This window comes from Lactuca serriola, chromosome 4, assembly GCF_051521515.1.
Source record: "Lactuca serriola cultivar US96UC23 chromosome 4, Lser_US96UC23_V15, whole genome shotgun sequence".
Classification (NCBI taxonomy): Eukaryota; Viridiplantae; Streptophyta; class Magnoliopsida; order Asterales; family Asteraceae; genus Lactuca; species Lactuca serriola.
Window position 1 is genome coordinate 183,222,147 of NC_136411.1, and position 26,750 is coordinate 183,248,896.

General features: G+C 36.9%; 1 protein-coding gene across 2 annotated transcripts; it reads right to left on the reverse strand.

Annotated features, from left to right (window-relative positions):
- Positions 1 to 16,513: 16,513 nt before the first annotated feature.
- Positions 16,514 to 22,046, reverse strand: SGB1 (Major facilitator superfamily protein). Of its 2 annotated transcripts, none has more exons than XM_079040536.1 (14): positions 21,729 to 22,046; positions 21,046 to 21,174; positions 20,484 to 20,592; positions 20,304 to 20,371; positions 20,083 to 20,215; positions 19,876 to 19,975; positions 19,698 to 19,810; positions 19,507 to 19,600; positions 18,301 to 18,454; positions 18,049 to 18,192; positions 17,857 to 17,930; positions 17,543 to 17,631; positions 17,024 to 17,138; positions 16,514 to 16,923 (listed from the first exon to the last, which is right to left on the reverse strand). In XM_079040536.1, the coding sequence occupies exons 2-14, from the start codon at positions 21,140 to 21,142 to the stop codon at positions 16,729 to 16,731; spliced, it is 1,485 nt and encodes a 494-aa protein (XP_078896662.1). In that variant the 5' UTR covers positions 21,143 to 21,174; positions 21,729 to 22,046; the 3' UTR covers positions 16,514 to 16,728. The 2 variants fall into 2 exon arrangements, with proteins under 2 accessions (XP_078896662.1, XP_078896661.1); XM_079040535.1 differs by having other exon boundaries at positions 21,046 to 21,162; positions 21,729 to 22,045.
- Positions 22,047 to 26,750: the final 4,704 nt, after the last annotated feature.

A 26,750-nucleotide genomic window follows, 5' to 3' on the forward strand; every position in this document is an offset into this window, starting at 1 on the left:
AGGACCGAACCCGAGCGTTCGGTTCATTTCGGCACACATGTGAACCGAACCTGAACGTTCGGTTCATTTCGCTTCCGACTTTTAATTTTGAGAAGTAGTTTTTGGTACTGACTCCGATTCCATCATTCCAAGCCCTTGTAGAATTTTATTGAAACTCGCTTCAGGAAGAGCTTTGGTGAAGATGTCAGCCAGTTCATCAGTGGTTCGAACAAAGTGAATTTCGACGTTCCCATCTTCCACATGATCCTTTATAAAGTGATACCTCAGTGCTATATGCTTGGTCTTGGAATGTTGTACTGGGTTATGACAGATCCTAATTGCACTTTCTGAATCACAATATAGTGGGATCTTTTTCATATTGAGTCCATAGTCCCGGAGCTGGCTTTGGATCCAAATCACTTGAGATGTACAGGAGGCAGCTGCGATGTACTTTGCTTCGGCTGTAGATAGAGAAACACATGTCTGTTTCTTTGATTGCCAGCTAACCAACTTCTCGTCTAGGAATTGGTAGCCTCCAGTGGTGCTTTTCCTATCTAAACCACATCCTCCAAGGTCTGCATCTGAGTAGGCTTGAACGAAGAAACCTGAGTTTGATGGATACCATAGACCGAGAGAGGTGGTTCGTTTCAGATACCGAAGTATGTTTTTCACTGCAAGCATATGTGGTTCACGAGGATTTGCTTGAAACCTAGCACAGTAACACATAGAAAACATTATATCAGGCCTGCTAGCAGTGAGGTACATTAAAGACCCAATCGTCTGGCGGTATAGCGTAATATCGATTACCGGTTTTTCCAGGGATGGTGTGAGCTTGGTGCCGAACGCCATTGGAACTTTAACCTTTGAGTCTCCCATCATGCCGAATTTAGCAAGAAGAGTCTTAGTGTAAGCTTCCTGGTTGATAAAGATGCCTTCGGGTCCCTGTCTAATATTTAAACCAAGGAAAAAGTTAATCGGACCCATTGAGCTCATTTCAAATTTAGTCTCCATCAGCTTTCTGAATTCAGCTGTTAAGCTAGGATTTGTTGAGCCAAAGATGATATCATTGACATAGATTTGAACTATCATATTGTGGTTAACTTCCTTCTTACGGAAGAAGGTTGGGTCAACCGAACCTTGTTTGAATTTTGACATCTTTAGGAATTTAGTTAGTGTTTCATACCATGCCCTAGGTGCTTGTTTCAGACCATAAACTGCGTTGTCCAGAATATAACAGTGATTTGGGTACTTTTCATTGACAAAACCAGGAGGTTGCTCCACATAAACCGTTTCTTCAAGTCCTCCATTCAGAAAGGCGTATTCCACGTCCATTTGGTAGACCTCGAAGTTCTTGTGAGCAGCATAGGCCAGAAATATCCGAACAGATTCCAGCCTCGCTACCGGAGCAAAAGTTTCCTCATAATCAATTCCTTCTTCATGGCAGTATCCTTTCACCATGAGACGAGCTTTGTTTCGAATCACATATCCTTCCTTGTGCATTTTATTTCTAAATACCCATTTGAGACCAAGAACCGAGGCATCTTTAGGAGTTGGAATGAGGCGCCATACCTTGTTTCTTTCGAACTCGTTGAGTTCATCTTGCATAGCTTGAACCCAGTCAGAATGATCAAGAGCAGTATTTACTGTCTTCGGTTTAACTTTTGATACGAAAGAATTATACATGCAGAACTCTACTTTAGAGAATAGAGATGTTTGATTTGCCTTCAGTTGAGATCGGGTGAGGACCTTTTCAGAGACATTACCCATTATCTAAGATACAGGATGATCTCTGGTCCATTTAACAAGAGGAGGGTAATTTGGATCATAGGATGGATCCAACTCAGCATTGACCATTTCTTCCAATACAGATTGACTATCGTCATCGAAAAACATATCGGAGTTCTCCCCCTCGACTGATGAGCTTTTAGGTGTAGCTGGACTTTCTGGTGCTACAGGATTTTCGGGTGTTGTTGAGCTTTCGGGTGCTACAAGTCTTTCGGGTGCTGTTGAGCTTTTGGGTGTTGTTGAGCTTTCGGGTGGAACTGGAATAGAATTCTCCCCCTCAAATTGTGAGCTCGGTTGTTTTTGAAGAAGGTGGATTCTCCCCCTCAACTGAAGTGCCTTGCTGAGGAGGTTCATTTGGAACTTGTTCTCCTTCACCCATTCGGTTGGCGGCATCTTCGACAATTTGCTTCAGATGGTCGACTTTGTTGTCTGCTGCCTTGGCTTCCGAGAGAGTAGCTTTCTCAGGTTCATCGAATAATTCCACAAACTGATCGAACAGATTAGCAATCGAAGCCGTGACTTGACCTGTTTGAGTGAAAATCTCTCCAATTACTTCTTCAGTAAGCTTTATCTTCTTGATGTAGTTGTCATCGAAAGTCACATAATATGTTTCTTCAATCTTCCTAGAACGCTTATTTAAAACCCGGTATGCTTTTGAAGTAAGAGAGTATCCCAGAAAAATTCCTTCATCAGCTTTTACGTCAAACTTGTTACGATGATCTTTGGAGTTGAAGATGAAGCATCGTGAACCGAACACATGGAAGAATTTTACGTTCGGCTTCCTGTTATTGATGATATCATAAGGAGTAAGAGAGAAGCGCTTGTTGAGATAAGACCTATTCTGTGTAAAACATGCTGCAGCAATAGCATCAGCCCAAAAATATAAAGGAAGAGAAGCGAAACTTAGCATCATTCGGGCCGCCTCACACAAGGATCGGTTTCGTCTTTCGACAATTCCGTTTTGTTGAGGCATGTAGGGGGCTGAGAAGTTGTGACTGGTTCCTTTTTCTGCCAAAAAGTCTTCAAATTCTTTGTTCTTGAACTCCAGTCCATTGTCGCTCCTGATGTTGCGAACGACTTTTCTCAATTGCACTTCAACCTGCTTGATGAACATCTTTAGCTTAGGAGTAGCCTCAGATTTGTGCTTCAGAAAGAACATCCATGTAAAATGTGAGAAATCATCAACAATAACAATAACATACTTGCTACCGCCAATGCTTTCGATTGATGATGGACCACACAAGTCAATGTGAAGCAACTCAAGTGGTTCAACAACTTTTGTGTTTATAATGGATGGGTGACTTTGACGACTTTGCTTCCCCATTTCACACGTAGCTCACAAATGTTCTCGATCAAACTTGAGCAATAGGAGACCCCTAACGTGACCTCCTGTGACAAGCTTGTTGATGTCTTTGAAGTTGAGATGTGAGAGCCTTCGGTGCCACAACCAGCTTTCGTCAGAATGAGCTTTGGATAAAAGACATATAGCTGGATTTCCTTTGATTGGTTTGAGATTGAGAGGAAACATTTCGCCTTTGCGTTCTGATTTGAGAATCACCCTTTTTGATTTCTTCTCTATGATTTCTGAACCTTCATCGTCAAATGAAACTTTGAGACCGGTACCTCCTACCAGTTGAGACACACTGATGAGATTATGTTGTAGCCCTTCAACGTACGCCACCTTTCTAATTGTGAAGTCTCGATTGGTAATCATCCCATAACCATTTATCGTTCCATAAGAATTGTTGCCGAACTTGACATTCCCACCATTCTGAAGAGATCGAAACTCCCTTAGCTATTCCTTCCTCCCTGTCATGTGACGTGAGCAGCCACTGTCAATGTGCCATTCTTCGTCGAACTGCTCATCACTAATAACCTGCAAAAATTAAGCAGATTTAGGAACCCAAATTTTCTTGGGTCCACATGAGCCTTTCACAGGAACAGGAATAGTTAGAGAAACATCAACAAGATATGTTCTTTTTATTAATGTTGTTGCATCTTTTCTTTTAATGGTAAACACTTTAATTTTGTTAGGGTTAGCAACAGTTGGTTTGGTTTCAGGTTTTGGTGTTTTGGCCTTTGACTGCTTTCGGTCTTCCTGGATAGAGGAAATCTTCGATTTTCCTTTCAGGTTCGTTGACGATTTAGAGTTTTGTGCAGGAACAGAATTAGGTTTAGATGAGAATTGAGAATGAGAAGAATTAGAATAGGAATTTCTTCTGACTTGCGGTTCGATATGACCCTTTTGTTTTTGGTCATTAGAGGGACCGAACCTGGACCTTCGGTAGCTTGTTCCTTCGTGACCGAACCTATCCTTTCGGTTGCTGTTGCTTTCTGAACCGAACCTGTCCTTTCGGTTGTTTACCTCATGTGGCCTGAAATCCTTTTTCTCTGACTTTGAATTTCGATCATGATAAGAGAAATGAGCATTTTGAGAGCGCGAAAACTGCTTTAGCTCAGAGAGATTCTTTTTGTATCTTAGGTTTCTTTGATGCTTTTGATTTTTCACCTGTTTCGGCTATCTATGGATGTTAGCCTTTTGCTTTAACTTCTTGACAGCCGGTTCGCTCTTCGTAGATGAGTTTTCGCTTGTGTAGGTGACTTCTTCTACAGGTATTTCCTTTGTACCACTTGTTCTTGGCACATCAAAGTTGTCAGGCTTATTCAGTGGCTCTGGAACATATCTTCCTTTAGTTTTCCATGACGTTCGCTCTGATAGACCAACTGTTTCGTCGGCATTATCTATAGGAGCATACCAGAAGAACTCATCACAACCATCTGCGTTATCTTTGTTTACTATGGCAGTGAGTTCGGCTGTTTGATGTTCGGTTACTCCTTTGACTTTATACACCTGATTTGGAGTAGTTCTAACCTTCTGGTACACAACAGCCTTTTCTTCAAGAATCGGGGACTTATTTTGGGACAAACGAGCGAACTCCATAGAATTTTCAGAAATAAGATTTTTGTGGTTTTCGGGTTCGCTCTTGACAAACTCAGAACAGCTGACTACATCCTCTACAGAAATTTCAATCATATCATCGTCCTCATTAAGTTCAGATGCATTTTCAACATCAATTTTATTTTCTGAACATAAATTGGCACTCAACGAGTCGAATTTTTGTATGGTTTCGGTCCGTAGTTTCAGCTTATCATTTTCATCCAAAAGATTTTTCAGCATGTCCTAATGGTCTTTGGACTTTATAAAAGATTCTATTTTGTCCAGACCGTACATGTAAGTAGGATTCACATCATCAGATGAAACAACACTCTCACAGTTGTATGCTTCAGCAATGATTTCATCCTCCTTAAACTCAAGGAAGGCTAAAATCATGAGATGTATTTTCTGCCCTATTTCACAATTCAGATGCAGTTGAGTAATGTTAGCGTAAAGTCTTTTAGCAATAAAAAAAAACATTTCTTTGTTTTAAAAGTTTCAAATTGTCTCTTTGCAAATAAATGTTTTCATCCTTAGACTTAATCAGCTCTGACTCCTTCTGCTCAATCCACATCCTTCGCTCCTCACTCTTGGATGACACCCTGCTTATTTGGTCAGTTAGGTTAGAATTGGTGACCCGTGTTTGAGTTAAACAACTATCCAAATTTGAGATTCTTGAATTTAAGTTATTTAATTCCTTTTCATACGATTTCTGTGGAACTTTGAACGAGATAAAAAGAGAATGTACCTTCTTTATCAATTCATCAAGTTCATTGATCTGCACACTGAGAGGTTTTGCTGTGAAGCATAAGTCCTCTCGCTCCTTGGTGTCCTCATTTCCACCATCTGTATTGTATCCCCTCATGTGAGCTACGTCAGTCACCATCAAACACTTTCCGCTGCTTTCACCACCTCTAGCCACATACGCCTTTCCATGTGAAGGCTTTCTCACCTCATCATCTTCTGAGTCGGTCGACCACACCTGTACGCCACCGAACTCGTCATCCTCTGCCGAACCCAGTACAATAAGAGCATTCATAGAAGGATTAGTAGCAGCTTTCTTCCTCTTGATCTCTTCCAGTTTTTCATCAAGACAGCCTCTTCATCTTTCTCCTCATCTTTCTCTGCCATTTTCTTCAGAACACAATATTTGGCATAATGATTCTTTCCTCCACAGTAATAGCAGCTGACACCAGAATCTCCTTCAACCTTCGCCTCTTTCTTTGGTTCCTCAGTCTTCGGCTCCTCCCTTACTTTTTCAGAACTGTAGCTTCCATGCCAATTTCGGTTCTTATTGGTAGGAAACCTCTTCTTGATGAACCTTTTTGGATTGGACACCATCATAGCATAATCTTCTGAAGTAAGATCATAGTCCTCCAGGTTCAGATCTTCATCGTCTACTACATTCTTGCTTTGGGACACGAGGGCCAAGGACCCCAAGTTTGAGACCACATTCTTCTCTTGCATCACAATCTTTTCTTGGGATTTCAGAATTTCTACCAGTTTCGCGAATGAATATGACTTGAACTGCTCATGAGCTTTAACTGTAGACACAACAGCTCTCCATTCGGATCTTAAGCCATTCAAAAAGGTGACCTTATGTTCAGTCAACTTCCTTTCGATATCATGTTTGATCATCTTGCTAAGAAGACGATTGAAGCGATCAAACGTCTGAGTGACAGACTCATCAGAATTTTGCTTAAATTCTCCAAACTCAGACAAAAGCAAGGTCTGAATAGAGTGCTCCAAATCTTCATCTGTAGAATACAGCTCTCGCAGTCGATCCCAGATTTCTTTAGCGGTACTGCAGGAACTCACCAACCTAAACGTATCAGACTGAAGAGCGAATCGGATCAGCCTCAATGCTTTGATGTTGCACTGAAACTTCTCCTTTTCGTCTTGAGCAACGTCTTTTACATCTTTTAACAGATAATTATACTCTTTCTGAGTTTTAATGATTATGGATGTTCCTGAGTGAGCAAATGGTCCAGACACAATAGCTTCCCATATAAGATACCCATTATCTTCAGATCCGGTGACATAGTCTTCAAAATGATGCCCCCAAACTTGGTAATCCTGGGTGTAAAGAATAGGAATCTTTGTTGTTGATCCAATACTGTTTGAGATGTTGATAGGATTAGATTGAGAATCGTCCATGCTTGATCGTTTAACCTGTTTGAAAGATCAGACTTGTAATATGCAATATTAGGGCAAACGAATAAATAAAGAGATACGTCAATTATGGAGTGACGGCTCAATAAATATCAGTTAATGTGGAATAACCCTAATCACTTCTTTCACAGAAGAGATGTGTATGAATTACACAGCCTCCTTCTCTGATACCAATTGATGAGTTTATAAAACTCTTGATCGATTAGATCTTATAACAAGCGACACAAGAAAGTAATAACAGTAAGATAAAAACACAAGAATGGAACTGAATCAGTCGAATGATTAAACCAATCCTCAGCAGAGCTCGATGAAGAACTTCCGCTGTAGAGGATTCTAGGGTTACAAAAGATATGAACGTAAACACTTATAAAAATCTCTATCAAATCTTCTCTAATCTTACGTTAAAGAATGCATGCAAGCATCTATATATAATAACCCTACAAAGAACTCACGGATGGACAGGCCCATACCGGAGACAAAACTGGACTAGCTAACGAGCCCAAAGACGCAACACTAACTGGACCTAACATAATCTTTTTTTTTCAATTTTCATTTGTTATGTGTGGTGGCTAAGTATGGAGTGTTGGTAAATCAGGCCCTCTCTATTGCTATAAGTCCACACACAAACGAAATAGAGAAATACAGGAAGGTAAAAGTATCTTCAAAAGTTCCTGTTGTTATTCCTCATACAAATAGAGAAACTCTGACTACAAGACTATAAATACCAAAAGATTCCTAGAAACTAGGAGAACAACTACTACCGATTCAGTAACAAACCATGCCCTATTTTATTTGACTCCTAAAATTACTGCAAGACTAAATCAAATAATCTAAACAGATAAGACTAAAATGCCCCTAAATAAAACATGTGGCTTTGACCTGGTTTGATTAACACCAACATTCTCCCCCTTAATCCAAACTGTTCCTGCCAAACGTTTTTCTTTCTCACGGGGTCTTTCTCGGGTAAACCGTCGGTCTCGTTTACCTCTTCGTTCTTCGGTCTTCAGTTTTCGGTCTAGGTGCCACCCAGTATTGAAGCTTCTCATTCGGTCTTGCTTCTTTCTTTCTTCCTCCATCAAAACAGATCGCTATTGCTGCTTGCTTTCATCTTTCCTTCTGATCACCAAACCTGATCACCCTTACTGCTTGCTTTCATTCTTGCTTTCTTTCTTGTCTGCTACTTGCTACATACTACATGCTTGCTATCTTGCTTTAATCTTGATCATTCTTCTTTCTATCTCAAGCCTTATCTTGTTGCTTACTTCTTTCTTTCTTCTTTCTTTTTTCTTCTTGCTTCTTTTTTCTTTCTTCTTTCTTACTACCTATGTTTTATCTCTTGACTACTAACATTCTTCCGTTGTTATTTATTGTGATCGCCAACACGTGATCAAACTTGTTGCTTGGTTCACTTCCTCCTGGCCTGATTGCATTGGGTTGCAATAGGCCTTCTGTTTCTCATTAATAGAAAACAAAGGGTTTTGCTACAGAAAAATACCTATGAAAGTTTTCCGTAGGTAATAACCTAAACAATAGCTACAGATGTAAATCCATAGGTATTCTAATAGTAATTAGCTACAAATTTGCTACGGAATAGCGACGGAACTAAATCCGTAGGTATTCCGTAGGTAATTAGCTACAAAATAGCTACGGACTACCGACGGAAAACAATTGCTATAGAATAGCTACGAAATAGTGACAGATTTATAATTTTATTATTATTATTATTATTATTATTATTATTATTATTATTATTATTATTATTATTATTATTATTATTATCATTATTATTATTATTATTATTATTATTATTATTATTATTATTCCCATTATTATTTTTATTATTATTATTATTATTATTATTATTATTATTATTATTATTATTATTATTATTATTATTGTTATTATTATTATTTTTATTATTATTATGTTCCATTATTTGAGTCTTAAAACTTTTTTTTGATCATTGTGTTCTTGCATATTTAAAACACAAACAATTAAAAATAATAATATTTAGTATATCATGTATTTGATTAATGATGTTAATTGTGGTTTAAGAACAAATACAGATAGCTTTTTGTATATTTTATGTATAAAGTAATGGGTTCTAATAAAGTATACGTTTGTATGTAAGTTTATGTTATGTGTAACTCAGTGAAAACGAAGCAATCAAAGTATAATGTTTAGTATATCATGTATTTGTTTAATGATGTTAATTGTGGCTTCAGAATAAAATGCTAAAAACTATATGAGACGTGTTAAAGTCATCTAGAAATGAGGTGCATGTATTGCTATGGATATGGGGTATTTTAACTTTAAAACATAGGAAAATATTATGTGAACTTGGTTAACCTTGAACGTTTTTCTTATGACTTGTTTTCTTTACTACCAAATAATTTAGTATATATCTTTCCAAACAATTTTCTTTTTCATTTTGTGGTTCTATTTTTTGCATAAGGATTAAATGCAGAGTTAATTTCGAGTGTGTTGTCCGTAGCATTTGAAGCCATGGCTAGTGATAACTCACCCTAAAAAACAAGTGGCCAATAGCAATATGCATTGTTTTGGTTGCTAGTAATAGACACTACAAGGAAAGGAGCCTAGTAGGAAGACAAATCTTTTTACTTTACTCCAGTCTAGTACACTACTAGGAAAAGGGTGAAATATCTGATAGCCAATTATGTATAAATGCCTACTACGAAGAAAATTTTGATAGAAAAACCATCTCAAAGTAAGGCGTGGGTAAAGATTTGTGACGGATCCTTTGACAGGTTACCTCGATAATTACCTACACATTTCCGATGGAAATATTTACATGACATTTCCATCCAAATACCAAACGATGTCAGCTTTGACTGGTTCCAATGGACCACCAATGTATGCTTTGTCCGAAGGATGTAACTATTGATTGTTTCCAACAAAATCATTTAGTAACAACTTTTTCCGTTTAGAATGCAGAGAAAATACGAGATAATCCACTTTTTTTTTGCCAAAAATGTACAATAATCAAATCCTGTTTTACAATTCAAACACAAAAAATAATAACCACAACTCAAGTGTTGACAAATGTCTAAACCACAACTCAAATAAAGATAAGTTCAACAAGTAGACTAAACTAAGAAACATTAAAAAAAAAAAAACAATGTTGGCAGCTTATGTGAGGGTTACCAAATCTTTTTATGTGTTTTTAGTTAAATTTCTTATTCCCTTTTAATTTGGACTTGCATTTCTTCGCATCTTTTTTTTTCTTTCAATTTTCATTTGTTAAGTGTGGAGGCTAAGTTGCTTATGTGTCGAGCAGTTTTTGAAGCTTGGAGTCCGTAGGAGCAGGATGATTGATTATGCTTTAAGTAGCCTTCATTGCTTAAGTAACTAGTACTGCTTGAGCAGTCAATAGTGCTCTAGCAGTGGGAGTTGACTTGGGATTTTCTTTGGAGGGCAATTTTTGAGTCACACACTTACCGGGGCTAGATTTGTCAATTTTAACTACCACCCATGACGTTTTCAATCTATTATTATTAGGTTAATCACTATACAAATATCGCATTTATTTTAACCCTAATTTAATGTAGGAGTGAAGCCTTTTACAAAAGAAAAATATAAATCCTTCTCTCTTGTTTGCCATGGACGAAGCCAATCTGTGTGATCGTGTGAACCACGTAAATTGATTGTGTCTTATATTTTACTTCTGAATTTATTATTGTGTATGAGATCGTATGTCATTTTTCGAAATGCTTATTTACCCTAATAGCTAGTAACAACCGGTATCAGAGCTATGGTTGAAGATAGGAAGGTTAACATCGTCAAATTTGCATATCATGATTTTGGTTCAGGAAAACGCAAATCAAAGGTTACTTATATCAAATGAAGTTACACAAGGCTTTGGCCAACAAGAAACTTGAATTGATGAAGCAGGTGGACTATAATCTCTTTGGATCGGCGAGCTCTTGGCATGGTGAGACTATCATTGGCAAAGAACGTTGCTTACAACATTGTCAATGAGAAGACTACATATGGTCTGATTATAGAGTTATCCAATATGTATGATAAAGCGTCAGCAGCAAACAAGTTGTACTTAATCCGACAGTTCTGAAGATGAAGGATGGTAGCACGGTGACTTATCATATTTATAAATTCAACACAATCGTCTCTAGACTAATTTCAGAAGAAGCAATTCCAAGATATATTTCTTTTGAGATAGAATGACATCCCAGTTCTGTCTAATCACCTCAATGCCCAAAAAATATGAAAGAGAACCCAAATCTTGAATCGCAAATGTGTGACTGAGATTCATGGTGATCTAATCGATGGCACTAGGGTTGTTACCTGTGAGAATGATATCATCGATATACACCAACATGTATAGAAGAGTACCCTTAGATGAAAAAATAAAAAGAGAGGGATCAGTTGTGGATCCTTTAAAACCGAGAGCATGTAAGGCCTTAGTTAATCGATGAAACCATGTATGAGGTGCCTGCTTCAGACCATGGAGAGATTTGTGAAGTAGACGGAGATGATTACGTTTCGTAGGATGAATAAAACCTGGTGGTTGACGTAAGTAAACTGTCTCATTTAGTTCAGCATGCAAGAAGGCATTTTGAACATCTAATTGGCGCAACGTCCATTTCTGTGTAACACCAAGAGAAAGAACCATGCGAATAGTTGTAGATTTCACAACAGGACTAAATGTTTCATAGTAATCAATACCATGCTACTGCTTAAACCCCTTTGCTACCAAGCGTGCTTTGTAGCGAGTGACCTTACCATTTTGATCCTTTTTAAGTTTGTACACCCATTTACAGTCAACCACATTTGCATTGGGAACCGGCATGTGACATCCTCATTTTCACGGCTAGAAAAGACCGATTTTGTTTATGCTTTATGAAAATCAGAGTACCTCTTTTAATAAAAATGTTGCGGAATTTGTTCCCAGTAAAACATGATAAATACGTTATCAAAGCATTTCCACTGCACTGTCTAGAATAGTCTGTGGTTGTCATCCATACTCTGCTGAGTGACGGGCCAATCGTTTTGGAAAAGGCTTCTCACATCGTCCACCTCTCACCCTCACCTCGTGGTCTGTAACACCTCTCAACTCATCATCCAACTCATATTCCATCTATTACATCTACACATGTTTTACCCCAACATTATCGTAGATATAATATATATATATATATATATATATATATATATATATAGTTTAAATCATTTAAAACATGTATAAAATCGTTCATCTAGCATAGACAGCAAGTACTCGGATAATATGCACACATAGCACATCATTTATATAAAATACTTCATATCTATGTGTAAGATGAAAGTAACTATGCACTTACTTGAGAAGGTGGTGACTCGGTACTCGGACAGCGCTTTGTTTACTTTAAAATAATTTCCTTCGACGAAACCTAGTATTATTACCACTAGATTTTAGTCTACTATTCACCGTGACTAATTATTAGTCTTATTATTATTATTATTATATAAGCGTTTAAACAATACTTTCCAACCACTATGTACAGACAGGGGTCATACATAAAACACCAGAGGGCAGGACCATTTTGGCGCATAACACTTCTGAAATCCAACAACCCTATGGGGCCCTTTAAAACAGATTTCCCGTACCGCGAGTAGTTAAAAAGATATCATAACGACACTTATATAAGTCATAATAGTAGCTCAAAGATTTATTATAAGTTCATAATAACTTAATGACCTTTTAGTTATATAAACAACTAAACACCTCTCTATAATATTATTTTAAATGGATTTAATGATATTTGTACTAAACTAATGTCGAAAGAACTCAACATTAGTCTTATAATGACCGCATCGTCGATACCTTTCTAACGATATATACATATGTATATATATATGTGTACGTATATATGATTTATACATTATTTTAATACGTAAATATGCTATTATAATTTGTAACTCGTTCATACGAACTCCGTTTTTGACGTTCATTATATCCACGCGTAGGTGGAGACGTACTCTACAACTTTCGTTTAGACTCTGTCGGCTAATTTTGACTTTATTTTTAAAGTTATATTTTTAACAGGTCGGGACAGGATTGGTCCGTTAAAATCTCAAAACTTCTTCATCTGATGTCCATTTTCGTCTATCTTTTTATCGTTACACTACTAATAACGAGATCTTCGATTCTCGTTTAGGTTGTGTCGGCTAAAAACCGCTGGATCTAATACTCGAACCTCGGGCTGTACACCGCTAAGCCGAAACTTCAGAAAATCATAACTTCCTCATACGAAGTCAGATTTGGGCGTTCTTTTTATGGACATTCTCAGGTTAACATATTCTACGACTTTCATTTAGATCACTAAGGCTAAAAGTCGCTCTATCATAAATTCACTATTTACGTCTTCGCGGTGCCGTGCCGGTTCCGTCGCTAAACTTCGACGAGTCATAACTTCTTCGCTATAACTCGGATTTCGGCGCTCTTTATATGTACGGAACCCTTGAGACATATTCTACAACTTGGTTAAGATTATTTATTCAAAATAATCTTTTGTCAAAATGTCGTTTTCGACCCCTATTATCTCTAAATTGACTAGCCCGGATCTACGGACGTTACACGGCAGAACAAGAGACCAGGTGTTATTTCGTATGAGAGCATCATATTCTTCAGCCATGGCAGCTTGCCACTTGGGTGATTTGTTGGCAATGGAAAAGGTTATCGGCTCAATATCAGAAGAGTTTGTGGAGATAGAATAGGCATGCGGGTCATAAGGGATCCGTTGTTTTGGGTTCTGCCGAAGATGGGATGGTCGGACACAAGTGGATGGCTCGGGCTGCACAGAAACATGAATGGTGGATTGTGTAGGAGTTGGTGGAGCCGATTCGGTGCTAGAGGATGGTTCATTGTTGAGAACCGCAGAAGATAACGAGCTAGTGGAGGGAGTTTCAGTGAGTATAATAGGGGGTGTAGGCGGTGTGGCAGTATCGATGGGGTTATCCAAAGGTGGAATAATTGTAGGACAACTCGAGATGTATGGATTAGGAGAAGGAGTGGTAGGCGGAATGTGTAATGGTTGTAAAAATGGAAATTGTTGCTCAACAAACTGTACATGACGAGCTATGTAGTTACGATCGGTTGTAGGATCGAGACATCTGTAACCATGATGATTCGTGTTGTACCCAAGAAAAACACAAGAGAGAACGAAAATCGATTTTATGGGTATTGTATGGACGAAGATGATGATAACACAGGCAACCAAAAACACGTAAGAAGGACTAATCTGATTTGTGAGAAAAGGCATGTTCAAAATGTGACACATTTGACGAGGTACGAGAGGGCATGCAGTTTATTAAATAAAACGTTGTGTCATATGCAAAATGCCAAAAATGACAAGGCACTCCAGATTGAGCAAGTAAAGTGAGCCTAGTTTTGCTCACTTGTGTGTGGACATGAACGACGATGAATGATGCCAATGGGAGAGAAGAATTATGGAAGATTTCGAAATTCTCCACCCCAATTTGTTTGAAGAGATTTGAGTTTGGTGTTATATTGTCATTCAACTATAGCAAGAAAGTGTTTAAAAATGGCATAAGCATCATATTTTTGTTTTAAAGGAAAGATCCACATGTAACGAGTAAAATGATCAACAAAAAGCAAAAATTAATTATGCCCATTAGAGGAGGTGACAGGGGCAGGACCTCACACATCACAAAATACCAAATCTAAAACACAAGAGCTTTTAAAATTAGACGATGGTAAAGATTGTTTTGAGGATTTCCCTATATGACAAGCATTACAAGGAGAACTCGAGTTTTTATGTAAAACAGGAAGATAATATTTAGATAACATGGAATTCAAAAGTTGGGCATGTGGATGACCAAGCCATTGATGCCATGTGTGCACAGGAGCACGAACAACTGTGAAGACTTAAAACTAGTTGAAAAGATGAAAGATGAAACGAGTAGAGCCCATGTTCACTTGGACCCGTGAGGAGGTATTGCGTGAAATCTCGTCCTTCATAACATAAAAAGTATCATGAAATTCAAAGAAAATGTTATTATCATGACAAAGTTGTTGAACAGAAAGAAAGAAGATGGCGTTTGATTTGTGGAATATGAAGAATATTGGTTAAGGAAAAAGTTTTCTTTGGAGAATAAAACTTAGTAGAACCAATATGTAAAATAGGTAAGCCATTACCATTGCCAACATGGAGGGATTCATCACCATAGTATGGTTCAGCAGTGCCGATGCTAGAGTGAGCTGGTGCTACATGACTGTTAGAGCTAGCCGGTATCAAGAAGCCAAGGAGTTTGTGAGTGTGAGCGATAATCGCCATGATTAGCTAAAGGTGGCTGTCGGTTCCGGAAGGTGGCAGGATCACGATTAGGGAAATCTGATGGAAGGTGGCCAATGCCACACTGATTGCATGTCGCATAGATGGTATTCTGATTAGAAGCCCAAGTAAATTGTCCTCTACTGTTCCGATTGTTTGAAGTACGGCCTCGCCCACAGTTGTTGGGGAAGCGACCACGGCCACAGTTGTTGTGAGAGGTGAAAAATGCTTGAGGTTGTTGATTGGCAGGTTGTAGTTTGAAGCCAAGTTGAGAAACAAGCTGAGTTAAAGCTTGCATGGAGTCCTGTTGTAAGGAGCTTGTTGGACAAGTCGTTCCAGTAACATTCGTGTGAAAAACCTGTGGTGGTGGGACAGCAAGAACCGACTGTTTTATCATGTAATCATGATCAGAAAGAAGCCCATGCAATTCATTGAACGCTGTAGGAACTTGTCAAGCAAGAAGAGTTGACTTTAGTCGGTTGTAATCGTCACGAAGACCTACAATAACAAGCATAACGAGGTCTTTTTTCTTTGAAGTATTCACCGATATTAGCCAAAGCCTCAGCATACTACTTTTCCCGATTGAGATATGTTGAGGGTGTTTCGTCGCCCTTCATTTGAATCTTTAGTAATTGTGTTCTTAGGGTATATTCCCTAATGACTCGAATTCCTTCTTCCATCATTTTTCAGAGACTAATGATGATATTTTTATGACTTGGAATGTAATTTACTTCATTTAGAAGTTTTTGGTTGCTATTTTTACAATCGAATAAAATCGATCCTTTTCCCATAATAGCAACAGTGGAACTGTCATCAAATCCCACGTGACTCGTAACATTTTCATCAAACTCATGGAATTTTGAGCAGTATCCCATTATATGGTTATTAGCACCGTTCTCGAGATACCAAAACTCATACTCAACTCAACTCTCCCCCGATGCAAGAAGATTAACACAAATCTTATCATTTAAGGACACCTTTCCCTATACATATTATTATGAGATTCCACTACAAATCCATCTGTTTCACACCCTCAAACCACATCTACCACAGATATTCCAACTTCTGAACCAATATCTTATGAAGTTCCACCAAGCTTTTCAGAACCACCTGTTTCTGAAGATATTGCTACTACTCCATCGGGAAATGTGGCTTCTCCATCTGTTTCTGATGATGATTTTAATTTATGGTCAATGATGATCCGAAAATGTCATCAATGAAGGCAGTCTTCCTACACAGCGTCTACATCTTACTTCCGACGTACCACATTCATATGGGACTTATTGTTATTGTTTGAATTTGATGGTCAAAAGAAAATTTCACAAAACCAAGATACAAGTAATAAAGTAGTGTGGTCTTAACATGAATTTTCTCGTGTTATATACAAAGCAAAATTTAAAATAACCTAACAATAATTAACCACTAGAACATTCCTACATTGGTGTTCCTCATCGCTGGACTCTTATAAAAATTTAGTTGAAAACAAGCTCACTAGTAATTAATTGTTTATAGCCTCACGTGGTATGATTGAACAAAAAGGATTAATTTTCAATATATTAACTCAGCTGATGGAAGAAGTGCCATCTCAATCTCTTGCAATGTTTTTCCTTTTGTTTCCACAACGTTTTTCCTCACAAACAAAAATCCCACTAAACAAAAACTTGCAAAGGCTGTGTATAGAATCAATGGCCCAAGCTTCTCCAGCATCCGCAAAAATAGCAAGCCAACAAAGAAATTTATAACCTGTAACAAATGGAAAATAACAAAAATGTAGAATTTTAAACCATGTATGAAAGATATACTATAGGATTATATAATTAAATATAATAAACTAGGGATTTACCCAATGTACAGCCATGCAGATTGCCATGGCTTTTGCTCTAATTCGGCTTGGAAATATTTCTGATAACAGGAGCCCAGGTACCGGCCCAACACCCATGGCAAATGATAAAACAAACCTGGATTTAAAGCAAGAGTAAATTACATTTTTAGTCCCTGAGTATGGTTGAACTTTTCAATTTTAGTCCCAAAAGCTGTCTCTTGGAATTTTGGTCTTTATTTGAGGTTTTTGTAGTAGCATTTTGGTCCCTTCCAAGTAAAATGATTATATTTTGAAAAAATCAGCTATATTCAGGGACCAAAAATAGACATTTTACTTGACAAGGACCAAAAATGTTGCATCATAAAAACGACAGAAATTGCAGTAGAACCTTTTGGGACCAATATTTGCAAAAAGCAGCTATATTCAGGGACCAAGAATATAATTTTCTTTTAAATCAACTTATGGAAAAGTTCCCTTTTTGTTCTTTGTTTTTTTTTTCCTTATTATTTTATTCTTTGATTCTTTTATTATTTCACTCACAGTAGAACACCACCAACAGAGAGTAACACCACTGAAGACCCTGAAACCAAGGAACTTCCTGCAACTGCTTGCATGCCCATTGACATTGCCTGAATCAATCAAAATAATAAAAACATTGTCAAATTCGAGGTTGGAAATAGTCAAACGTTGATATTTTAATTGGTAAAATTGACCAACATTCTGAAAATTGTTTATTGGGGTGTATGGGTAAAATGGTCATTTACTCACTTTACCCATTCAGTCACTCTATTCATAGAGGACTAGATGGAAAGAAAAAAAAAAAAAAAAAACAGTCCGTTAAGACATAGATATACCATGCCCATGAAACTTCCAAGAAGAAGACCTTTTCGGCCGAGTTTATCCATTAAAATCATTGCAATAATTGAACCTGAAAAATATTAAAATAACAAAAAGATATATATATATATATATATATATATATATATATATATATATAAAAAGAGTGATGAACAGGAACAGATTGTTGATGAAGAACAATATATAACCTGATAAGTTGACTACTCCAACAGACATGTTTGCGACATCTGAAGGTACTCCAGCACTTTTGAAGACAGTTGAAGAGAAATAGAAAACAGCATTTATTCCAGATAGTTGTTGCAGTGCCAGCAGAGCAGACCCGATGAAAACCACTGGAGAATGGTAAGAAAAGTAATTTTTTTTTCTAAAATTATTAAATTGAAATGTTTATTTCGATTGGGAGAAAAGGTGTGGTGGATGTGGTAATATTATATTTATACCTCTGAAATGACGTCCATAAAACAACTCTGAAAGTTTTACTGATTCTACTTCGTCTCCTCTGTCTGTTTTGGACAATTCTGCCATTGATGATTTTACATGTAGACCTCCTAGAAGCCTCCCGAATTCCGCTTCAGCTTCCGCACTTCTTCCTCTCTAAATTAGGGCAATGGGCGAAAAAAAATATGATGTAGAATTGTTTACAAATAAATTATGTGTAGATACAGTCAATAGCTAAACAACAGCAAAATCTCAAGATCAAGGCACATTTCAGATTTTATCGATTGCAATGCTGCTTTACATGTCCCAAAATTATTCGCCAATTTACCATGGATAAAACTCATTACATCCGATTTTATTTGTAAAGTGACATTTATTCCAACCAACTGTGACAACATAGGGAAGGTTACTGAGAAGATACCAAATTTTCGTTTAACTAATTGATCCTGATCTATATAAAATGTTTCATAAAGCACCTTCATTTAATTAGTTGCATTTTAATACATCATATTTTCAATTAATATGATTTGTATTAAACTTTACTATGGTTTGTAATATAAAAACATTTGTAAAATTTAATAGAAATAAATATCTATTAAAGAAATAAAATTTACTTAAACTAAAATAAAGTTGAGGTGGTAAAATAAATTATTATTAAAGAGGGAGGGGTTAGATAGACAAACTTTTATAGTATATTGACCACTCGGTGGTCAATATAAAATTTACTTAAACTAAAATAAAGTTGAGGGGGTATATTGACCAAATAGTAAAAAGCTATAAAAAAAAAACTTGCATTGGAGATGCTCTAAGGTTAAAAGGGATGTTCTTTAGTAGACTATATCTACTTTTCTTAGGCCTTTGGACCATTTCTATAAAGATTTTTTCGTTAGTGGTATATTTATAATTTATACCATGTAGTATGCCATGATGACATAACTGGTCCCTCAACTTATGTGAGATATTACTTGATGAATGCAACTTTCTTAAATTCAAAAATGTGGTTATTTCCTTATACAAGACTGAGGTTACTGTTTCTATTCCATAACACCATGATTTGGACTTGTGATATAACCATCAAATCAAGATTAACAGAAATAGAAACAAGTGAAGGATAAATATGTACCAAGATTATTAAAATAAATATATATATAAATATGCAGCCAAATTGCATTTGGTGAACAAAAGGAGAAGAGATGAGCAATCCTTACCTTCATAAGCCAATGGGGACTTTCTGCACAAAACTCCATCAGAAGAGCAAGCAAGGCTGCAGGAACTGTAGATACCCAGAAGCACACACGCCACCTAATCCCAAAATCAAGAGAATGATTATTATTTATTACAAATCCAACTGACTAATCAAAATGTATAAATGATTATAAGCATGCATCATGTTTCCTACCAACGAGGCACGTCCTTTGCAGGGATTCCAATGAAGAAAGAAGCTATAAGTCCAAGACACGTTGCAATCTGAGTGAAGCTCCCATAAGTGCCTCTCACAAAAGCTGGTGAAACCTAACTTTTGATAATAACAAGTCAGTAAAAAGACAGATAAAAGAATTAGATTAAAAATTTCATACCTCTGTAATGTACAAAGCTGCAACAGGAGGACAAACACCCATTGCAGTTCCAACAAGAAACCTTCCAAAAAGCATACCTCCAAGCCCATCTGCTGTAGCACTACAAGTTATAGTTTTGATATTATTAGGAATGCCAACACTATAAAAGTTTTAGTTTGAAGGGTAGTTTAGGAAGATTAAGAGCATAAATAATATATATACACCTACCTCACTGAAGCACCGATTATCATTGGTATAGCACACATTTGGAATGACCTTCGACGACCAATCCCATCAGCAATCCATCCACTTACTGTAGACCCAACAAAAGCACCTCCTAAACATGTACTTACCACCAAACCTTCATTATGCAAAATTATGTAGTCATTAGTTAAGGAATAGGAATATAGGATACAGAAAAAGTTCATTGTAAATTGTAAAAAACATACCTTCGGCCATTGTATCACCATGAAAGTTAAGGTCCAGGGATATACTTTCTAGCGTGTCATTAACCACCCTGGAATTCAAGATTGAAATGTAAAGAAATTGTAAAGTGAAATAGGCACTTGTTAATGGCCTTGTGGAATTAGAATGGCTTAAGTCTTGATAAGTGGTGCATAGTTGCATACCCAAGGTGGTAGCCAAATAAGAATGAGGAAAGAGCTGCCACAATCACATGTGGTAATGAACGAAGCCAAGGGGGATTTCCAGATCCTTTTGCAAAATCATGTGGAGTCTCTGAAAACACATGGTTCAATTAGTATGCATCTATATAGTATATCCAAGAAATAATAGAAAGGACTCATCTGCAAGATTTTGACCTCTTTCAACAAGATCACATGTAATATCTGTACAACTAGAATCTTTAACTAAGCTATATTAGGATTTAGGAATCATCTTAGATGCATTTGCACACACTTTGGCATGCATAGAGTTGGAAAGAGTGATTGAGGCCATTATATCGACCCCAAAATGGTTTGATTTACATACAAAGGTATCATACTTCTGTTCAGGTTACTTCTAGAAACCAGCTGCAAGATATTCACCTTTCAATATATATTGCCATGTAAATGTATATTGTCCCCCATTTAGTTACATAACAAATTAAACAATAAACAGGAGGTCTCAATAACATCCTAGAGTTTCCAGCTGGATTCTTTTTATATCACTCATAAGGCAAAGTAGAAGTACCTTCTAAACCATCTTCTATGTCTTGTGCATTCAGGCGCTCTTTGGAATTAGCACGCTTGTATGTACTGTGGATATGATCCCTTTGTCGCCCTCTCATATTCAGATGCAGCAAAGAACCTGTCACCCAGACTACCAAAATCAATCAAATCATCATTCATTCAGTAAGAGACATCAATTAAGAAGCCATTTCAACAAAAAAACAGAATCCCCTGCTGATCCCAGTAGTATCACAATTCAAATTGTTGATCACAAACGATATGATATACATCTACTTCGAATCATCAATACACTCACACAGATACTAAATCACGAAAAAACTATTACCACTCCCTGAAGCTCGTATTCTAGAATACTCTGTTTAACCTTTCACAACTGTTTGAATCGATTATACTGCCATAAAACACAGGCGAAAGAGACAGTGCTTATGTCTATTTGTCACTAAGCCAATTTAGTTATCTAGATCGCGAGTATAAAAACAACATTACTAAATTCGTGAAAGTACGTAAGATTCGATAGATTCACCTAACAGAGAGCGAGTTATATGGGAGGGGTGATCACGAAACGGATAAAAAATAAATAAAACTATCGTATTTCTACGTTCACATGCTATTCCTGACTAAAAAACCGTATTCAAAAGCGCATGTAGAACTGCAAAAAACGAATCGGAGTCCATTCGTGATTACCTGGATGAAAAAAACGAGATGTGGAAGCCGTCGGTGAGTTCCGGCGACAGAGTCGGTGGAGAATCGGTAAACATACGCCGATGTGGAAGAATAGTGACAGTGGATCTGTCAGAACTGAGAAGTAAAAGGGAAGTAAAGAAAAAGGAGGCGAAAAATGTGGTAGTTGTTCAGGTGGGGACTGGCGAGGGGGGAAGAATTGTATGTCGACAGGTGTTAACGTGCGCCGTGGGTTATGAAAACTGAAAAGTTAATTTGAATCCGTACAAATGAAGAAAAAAGCAAGTGTGGTGGGTTGTAGATGGTAGTCGACGGAAAAGAGGAAGAGGAACAAGAGATTAACACCTGTCCCCTACGATCTGAAACTTAGATCTGTTTAAGCGTTGATTTTTTAATTTCGTCATCAATGGCTGAAAGGTATGACGCGTGGAGAAGATCCCAAGAATGTTGATACTCGTCCTAACTCTGTAACTATTCTATGTTTGGTAAAGTTATATCCTTATGCACTTGTTTATTATATTTTTAGTAAAATGCAATCTGGTCTGTGGTTTACTGTTTTTTTCTTTTGTCAATTTAATTAAAAAAATAAGCTGCAAGAGTGTAAAAAGATAACTTTTTTTATATTTTTTTATTTTAATATTTTATTAATATAAAGATAAATTGTCATATCTCTCTCATCCTAATAATAAAATACCCCTCCTCCAAAATCCAACACCGACACCAAATCCTTTCAAAATCATGAAATCCAGAATCAAAAGTCACTGTCTACAACATATGTCCATGAATATTTAAGATAATATGTAAACACAAATCTTTTCAACATCATGATATCGAGAGCACCAACTCTTTTAAAGAGTTTGCACTTTGTACTTTATGCTATAAATGTTCTACACTAAAAAAATAAAGTAGTTAATTAATCTCTATAGAAACATGCAATTTATCACAGTTATGGTGGTGGAAAATGCTGTAAAGTTTTGCTATAAGAGAACAAATGTTGTTTATTGATGCCGTTAAAGCAAGTTCGGAAACAAGATATGTTGATGATAAGGGAGGAAGGAGTCGTATTTGGTCCTATTGTCTTCTCTGTCACATCAGCGTGTAAGTCCCGAATTCTCCTACGTATCAATCGGATTCATTTTGATGGTGCGGAATCCTAATCAAATGAATAATGCAAGATATAATATGGAATAGGAACACGATGATTAATCTTAATGCACACTATTATAGATGAACACGATGATTACATACGGTTTTCTCTCTGTTTCTCTCTAGATTTCGTTCTAAGCTTATGGCAGCCCCCAAAACGTCCCTCGCCCATTACAAGGCTCAAATGACATTATTTATACCTAGACCTAATAACAAAGCCCAAGCCCAAAACCCAAACAAAACAACATTAAGCCTAACCAAAAGCATATGTGATTTTGGTCCAAACAACACCAAAACATGGTGTTTTCGGTCAGAACTCTAATATCTTATGAAAAGAAAAGTATAAACCACAATTTATGACCTAACAATCTCCCCCTTGGTTTATAGCTTTCTTTTCTTATGTCCAAACAATCTCCCCCCTAGGTTTGTAGCTTTCTTTTCTTTTCAAGCTTCTCTTTGTTCTTGACTTCAGCTTTTATCTTTGATTTCTTCACAAATTCAAGATGAACATATGAATTTCTACATGAATGACTTTATCTTGAACAGTTGGGCTTCCTTCAAAGATTTGACCTTGAACGCACATTGGGTGTAGAGGCTTCTTGTAAAGATTCTTGAAAATCAGCACTTTCAGCTTTGAAAAAACTTCAGAGATAATAACAGAGAGACCAATTCTTCTGGATTACTTCAACAAGTTCATAGATAGCAGCAAATTAATTGAGGAGGCTTCAATGCAATCTGTCACATAACTTCAAGTACAGCTTCACCTTGCTTCTAGGGTTGAAAGAATGAATGTTGAAAAATAATCTTTACTTCTTGTTCCTTCAAATGAAAGTTTTTTAATGATCACCATTGCGCCTTGAAAAATAACCATGACTAAAAAGTCCCTGTAGATCACAGAATCCTAAAGACCCTTCTCACCACAGCTATTCAAGGACCCGACCTTGGATCAGAAGGAGACTACTCGCAGTATCTGTGTGAACATGGAGGAATGCACTGCGATTTGTTGAGTATCGGAGAACTACTCATGGCTATTTTGATGTTACCCCCTGCATATCCTAGATCATAGACCTCAATGCAGTTTTTCAAGTTAAACAAGTTAACTTGGCCCTTGGCGAGAGGTTCGATGATAATCGTGCCTTGCGAGGTGCATCGCGCTAGTGCCATGACATCTGTATAGTTTTAGACTTTTAATTCCTTAAATACGACAGTTATTTGAAAGATGATGCCTAACTAAAAATTTTTACAATTACAATCCTTCAATTCCTTGTGAAAATAGAGTGAAGTGTAATGACCATCAACTCCATTCCAAGTTAATGACCATCAACTCCATTACAATTACAATCCTTCAATTCCTTGTGAAAATAGAGTGAAGTGTAATGACCATCAACTCCATTCCAAGTTTCTTCTCCTTGCTTAGAAAATTCCGATACAGTCTCCTTGAGTCTCTTCTTCTTTTTGAATTGGCTTTTTAAGACAAACGAAACTTTGAGATAAAAAAATAAAAGTAAAAATAAACTTAGCACACAATAGAAATAACTAAGAAATAAAATTAAAATTAAAAAAATACACTCAAAAGTAAAAATAAAATATTTTTTGATTTTTTGATTTTTCTGAAAAGGAAATAAAACATAAATAAACATATTTGGATTTTTAAATGTTATGATTTTTTTTTATTTTTTTTTTATTTTTTTTTTATTTTCCCCCTTAAATTTGTGCATAGAGGAAAAATATGGAACAAATTTAACAAAAAAAAATAATAACTAATTTAAAACTTTTTGGGATCAAAGTTGTCAAGCAATTCAATATCATTTATCAGCACGCACTTGCATGTTTAGTTCTGATCAATCACCAATATTGTGGTCCACTTAAACACAAATGATATTGACAAGTTGGACAAATTATAAATGACAAGACATTGTGATTATATTCCTAAATAATATTCCTAAATGCACCATTTTGCTGACGACGACCAAGGATATTGTTATCCACATAAATTCAGTAGCGAGATCTACAGACAACCTTTAGCTAATTCAATTTTAAGTGCACTAGAACGTGTTCCCCATTTCACGACAGACCCTAGTAATCAAGGAATTCCAAAGAGCTCTTTACTTTAGGTGAGTGCTCAATTATTTTAGATAGAAGACAAATCTAGAGATGCATATGTTGTATCCCAGGTCGGATGTCTTCCAATCATGCAGAGGGACAACATATGACTAACACATATAGATGGATAGAGAGATAGAAAGGTGCATATGATGTGTCTCAGGTCGAATCTTCCGATCACATGGAGGGGACATCTTATGAATGACATAGATAGATGGAGAGAAACATAGATATATATATATATATATATATATATATATATATATATATATATATATATATAGAAATAAAGTGTAACAACCCAATTTTCAAGTCCAAAAATTTTATTCTTAATTAACTGATTCATAAGAAAATACTGTGAAATGTGACAACCGTTAATTTTCGGTCAAGTCAAAGTCAACTAAAGTCAACAAATCAAACCGGTCAACTCAATTTGCCGTGAGTACTAGAGTTTACGTTATGTAATTTCTAAACAACTCTCTATTCTATTGAGAAATCATAAATTGAAAAGTGCGTACATCTAGATCTCCTTAACCTAAAATTGTGGTACGTGGCGAGCCAAACCGATAAAACAATGTTGCATACTCATCGGGAGTATGCAAGATCCTTAAACAAGGCTTAACGGGGCTTACGGACCCTGCATTGCAAAGCCGAACACTCAAAAAGGTCGCCAATGAAACCTCTCTCAATCGTTTTCACTTTATCTCTCTAAGAATGTGAAATCTCTCCCACATATCTCTTTGTATGAGAAATCTCTCCAAGAATGTCAAATCTCTCCCAAATCTCTCTAAGTATGTGAAATCTCTCCCACATATCTCTTTGTATGAGAAATCTCTCCAAGAATGTCAAATCTCTCCCAAATCTCTCTAAGTATGTGAAATCTCTCCCACATATCTCTTTGTATGTGAAATCTCCCCAAGTATGTCAAATCTCTCCCAAATCTCTCTGAGTATGTGGAATCTCTCTCAAATCTCTCTCGAAATCTCTCCCAACTTTTTATAATCACTCGGGGCATCCCGACCCTCGAATTTGGCGAAAACAGCCCAAAAACGGAAGTCTACGCGAAAAACGGACCTTAGGAACCGAAACCCCTCTTAGGAACCGAAACCCCTCTTAGGAACCGAACCCTCCTGATGAAGAAGGCTGTTGAACCGAACGGAAGGTACTGTTCACTACTGTTCACTACAGTTCGTTCGGTTCTGACTTCTTGCCTCTTATCACCGAGGACCGAACCCTCGCTCCTGACCTTCGGACCGAGCCCATCGCCCTTCGCTTCTCGCTCGCGTCTCTCGCTTCCGACTCAGCACCAGCAAGGACCGAACTTCGGCCTAGGGACCGAACCTCGGCCTAGGACCGAGAGGCCTCGCTGGGAAGCCCTTTTTCTCCCGGTTTTCGATTAAATTCGCGTTTTAAGCCCGTTTTTAATTGTTTTAACATGGGATTTTCACCCAAAACTTTATTTTAAAATATAAGACCCCTAAATTAATGATTTAATCATATTTTAAGGATAAAACCTTATCCAAAAGAGAGTAGGTAAAGTACAAAGGTAGAGTGTTGACTTTATCTTATTTTATGACACAAGCAACCCCATACCCACTCCATGATTAACCCACACTCCTCCCCACCATACCTTGTCACTTCCTTGTACTTTTTACCCCTCTCACAAGCCATCCTCACGTTCTAGGGCTGGTCACTCAACCTCTCTCCTCATTTCTCTCATTTTCTCTCTTTTCACCAAAAAGAGCAAACTCTTTTCTCTCTCATTTTCCCTCTCTA

Coding starts and splice junctions, on each gene's coding strand:
- SGB1 (XM_079040536.1), bottom strand. CDS start 21,142: ATGAGAGGGCGACAAAGGGATCATATCCACAGTACATACAAGCGTGCT. Junction 20,593..21,045: donor CATAGAAGATGGTTTAGAAG/GTACTTCTACTT, acceptor ATGTGTTTTCAG/AGACTCCACATGATTTTGCA. Junction 16,924..17,023: donor TCTGCATGGCTGTACATTGG/GTAAATCCCTAG, acceptor CATTTGTTACAG/GTTATAAATTTCTTTGTTGG.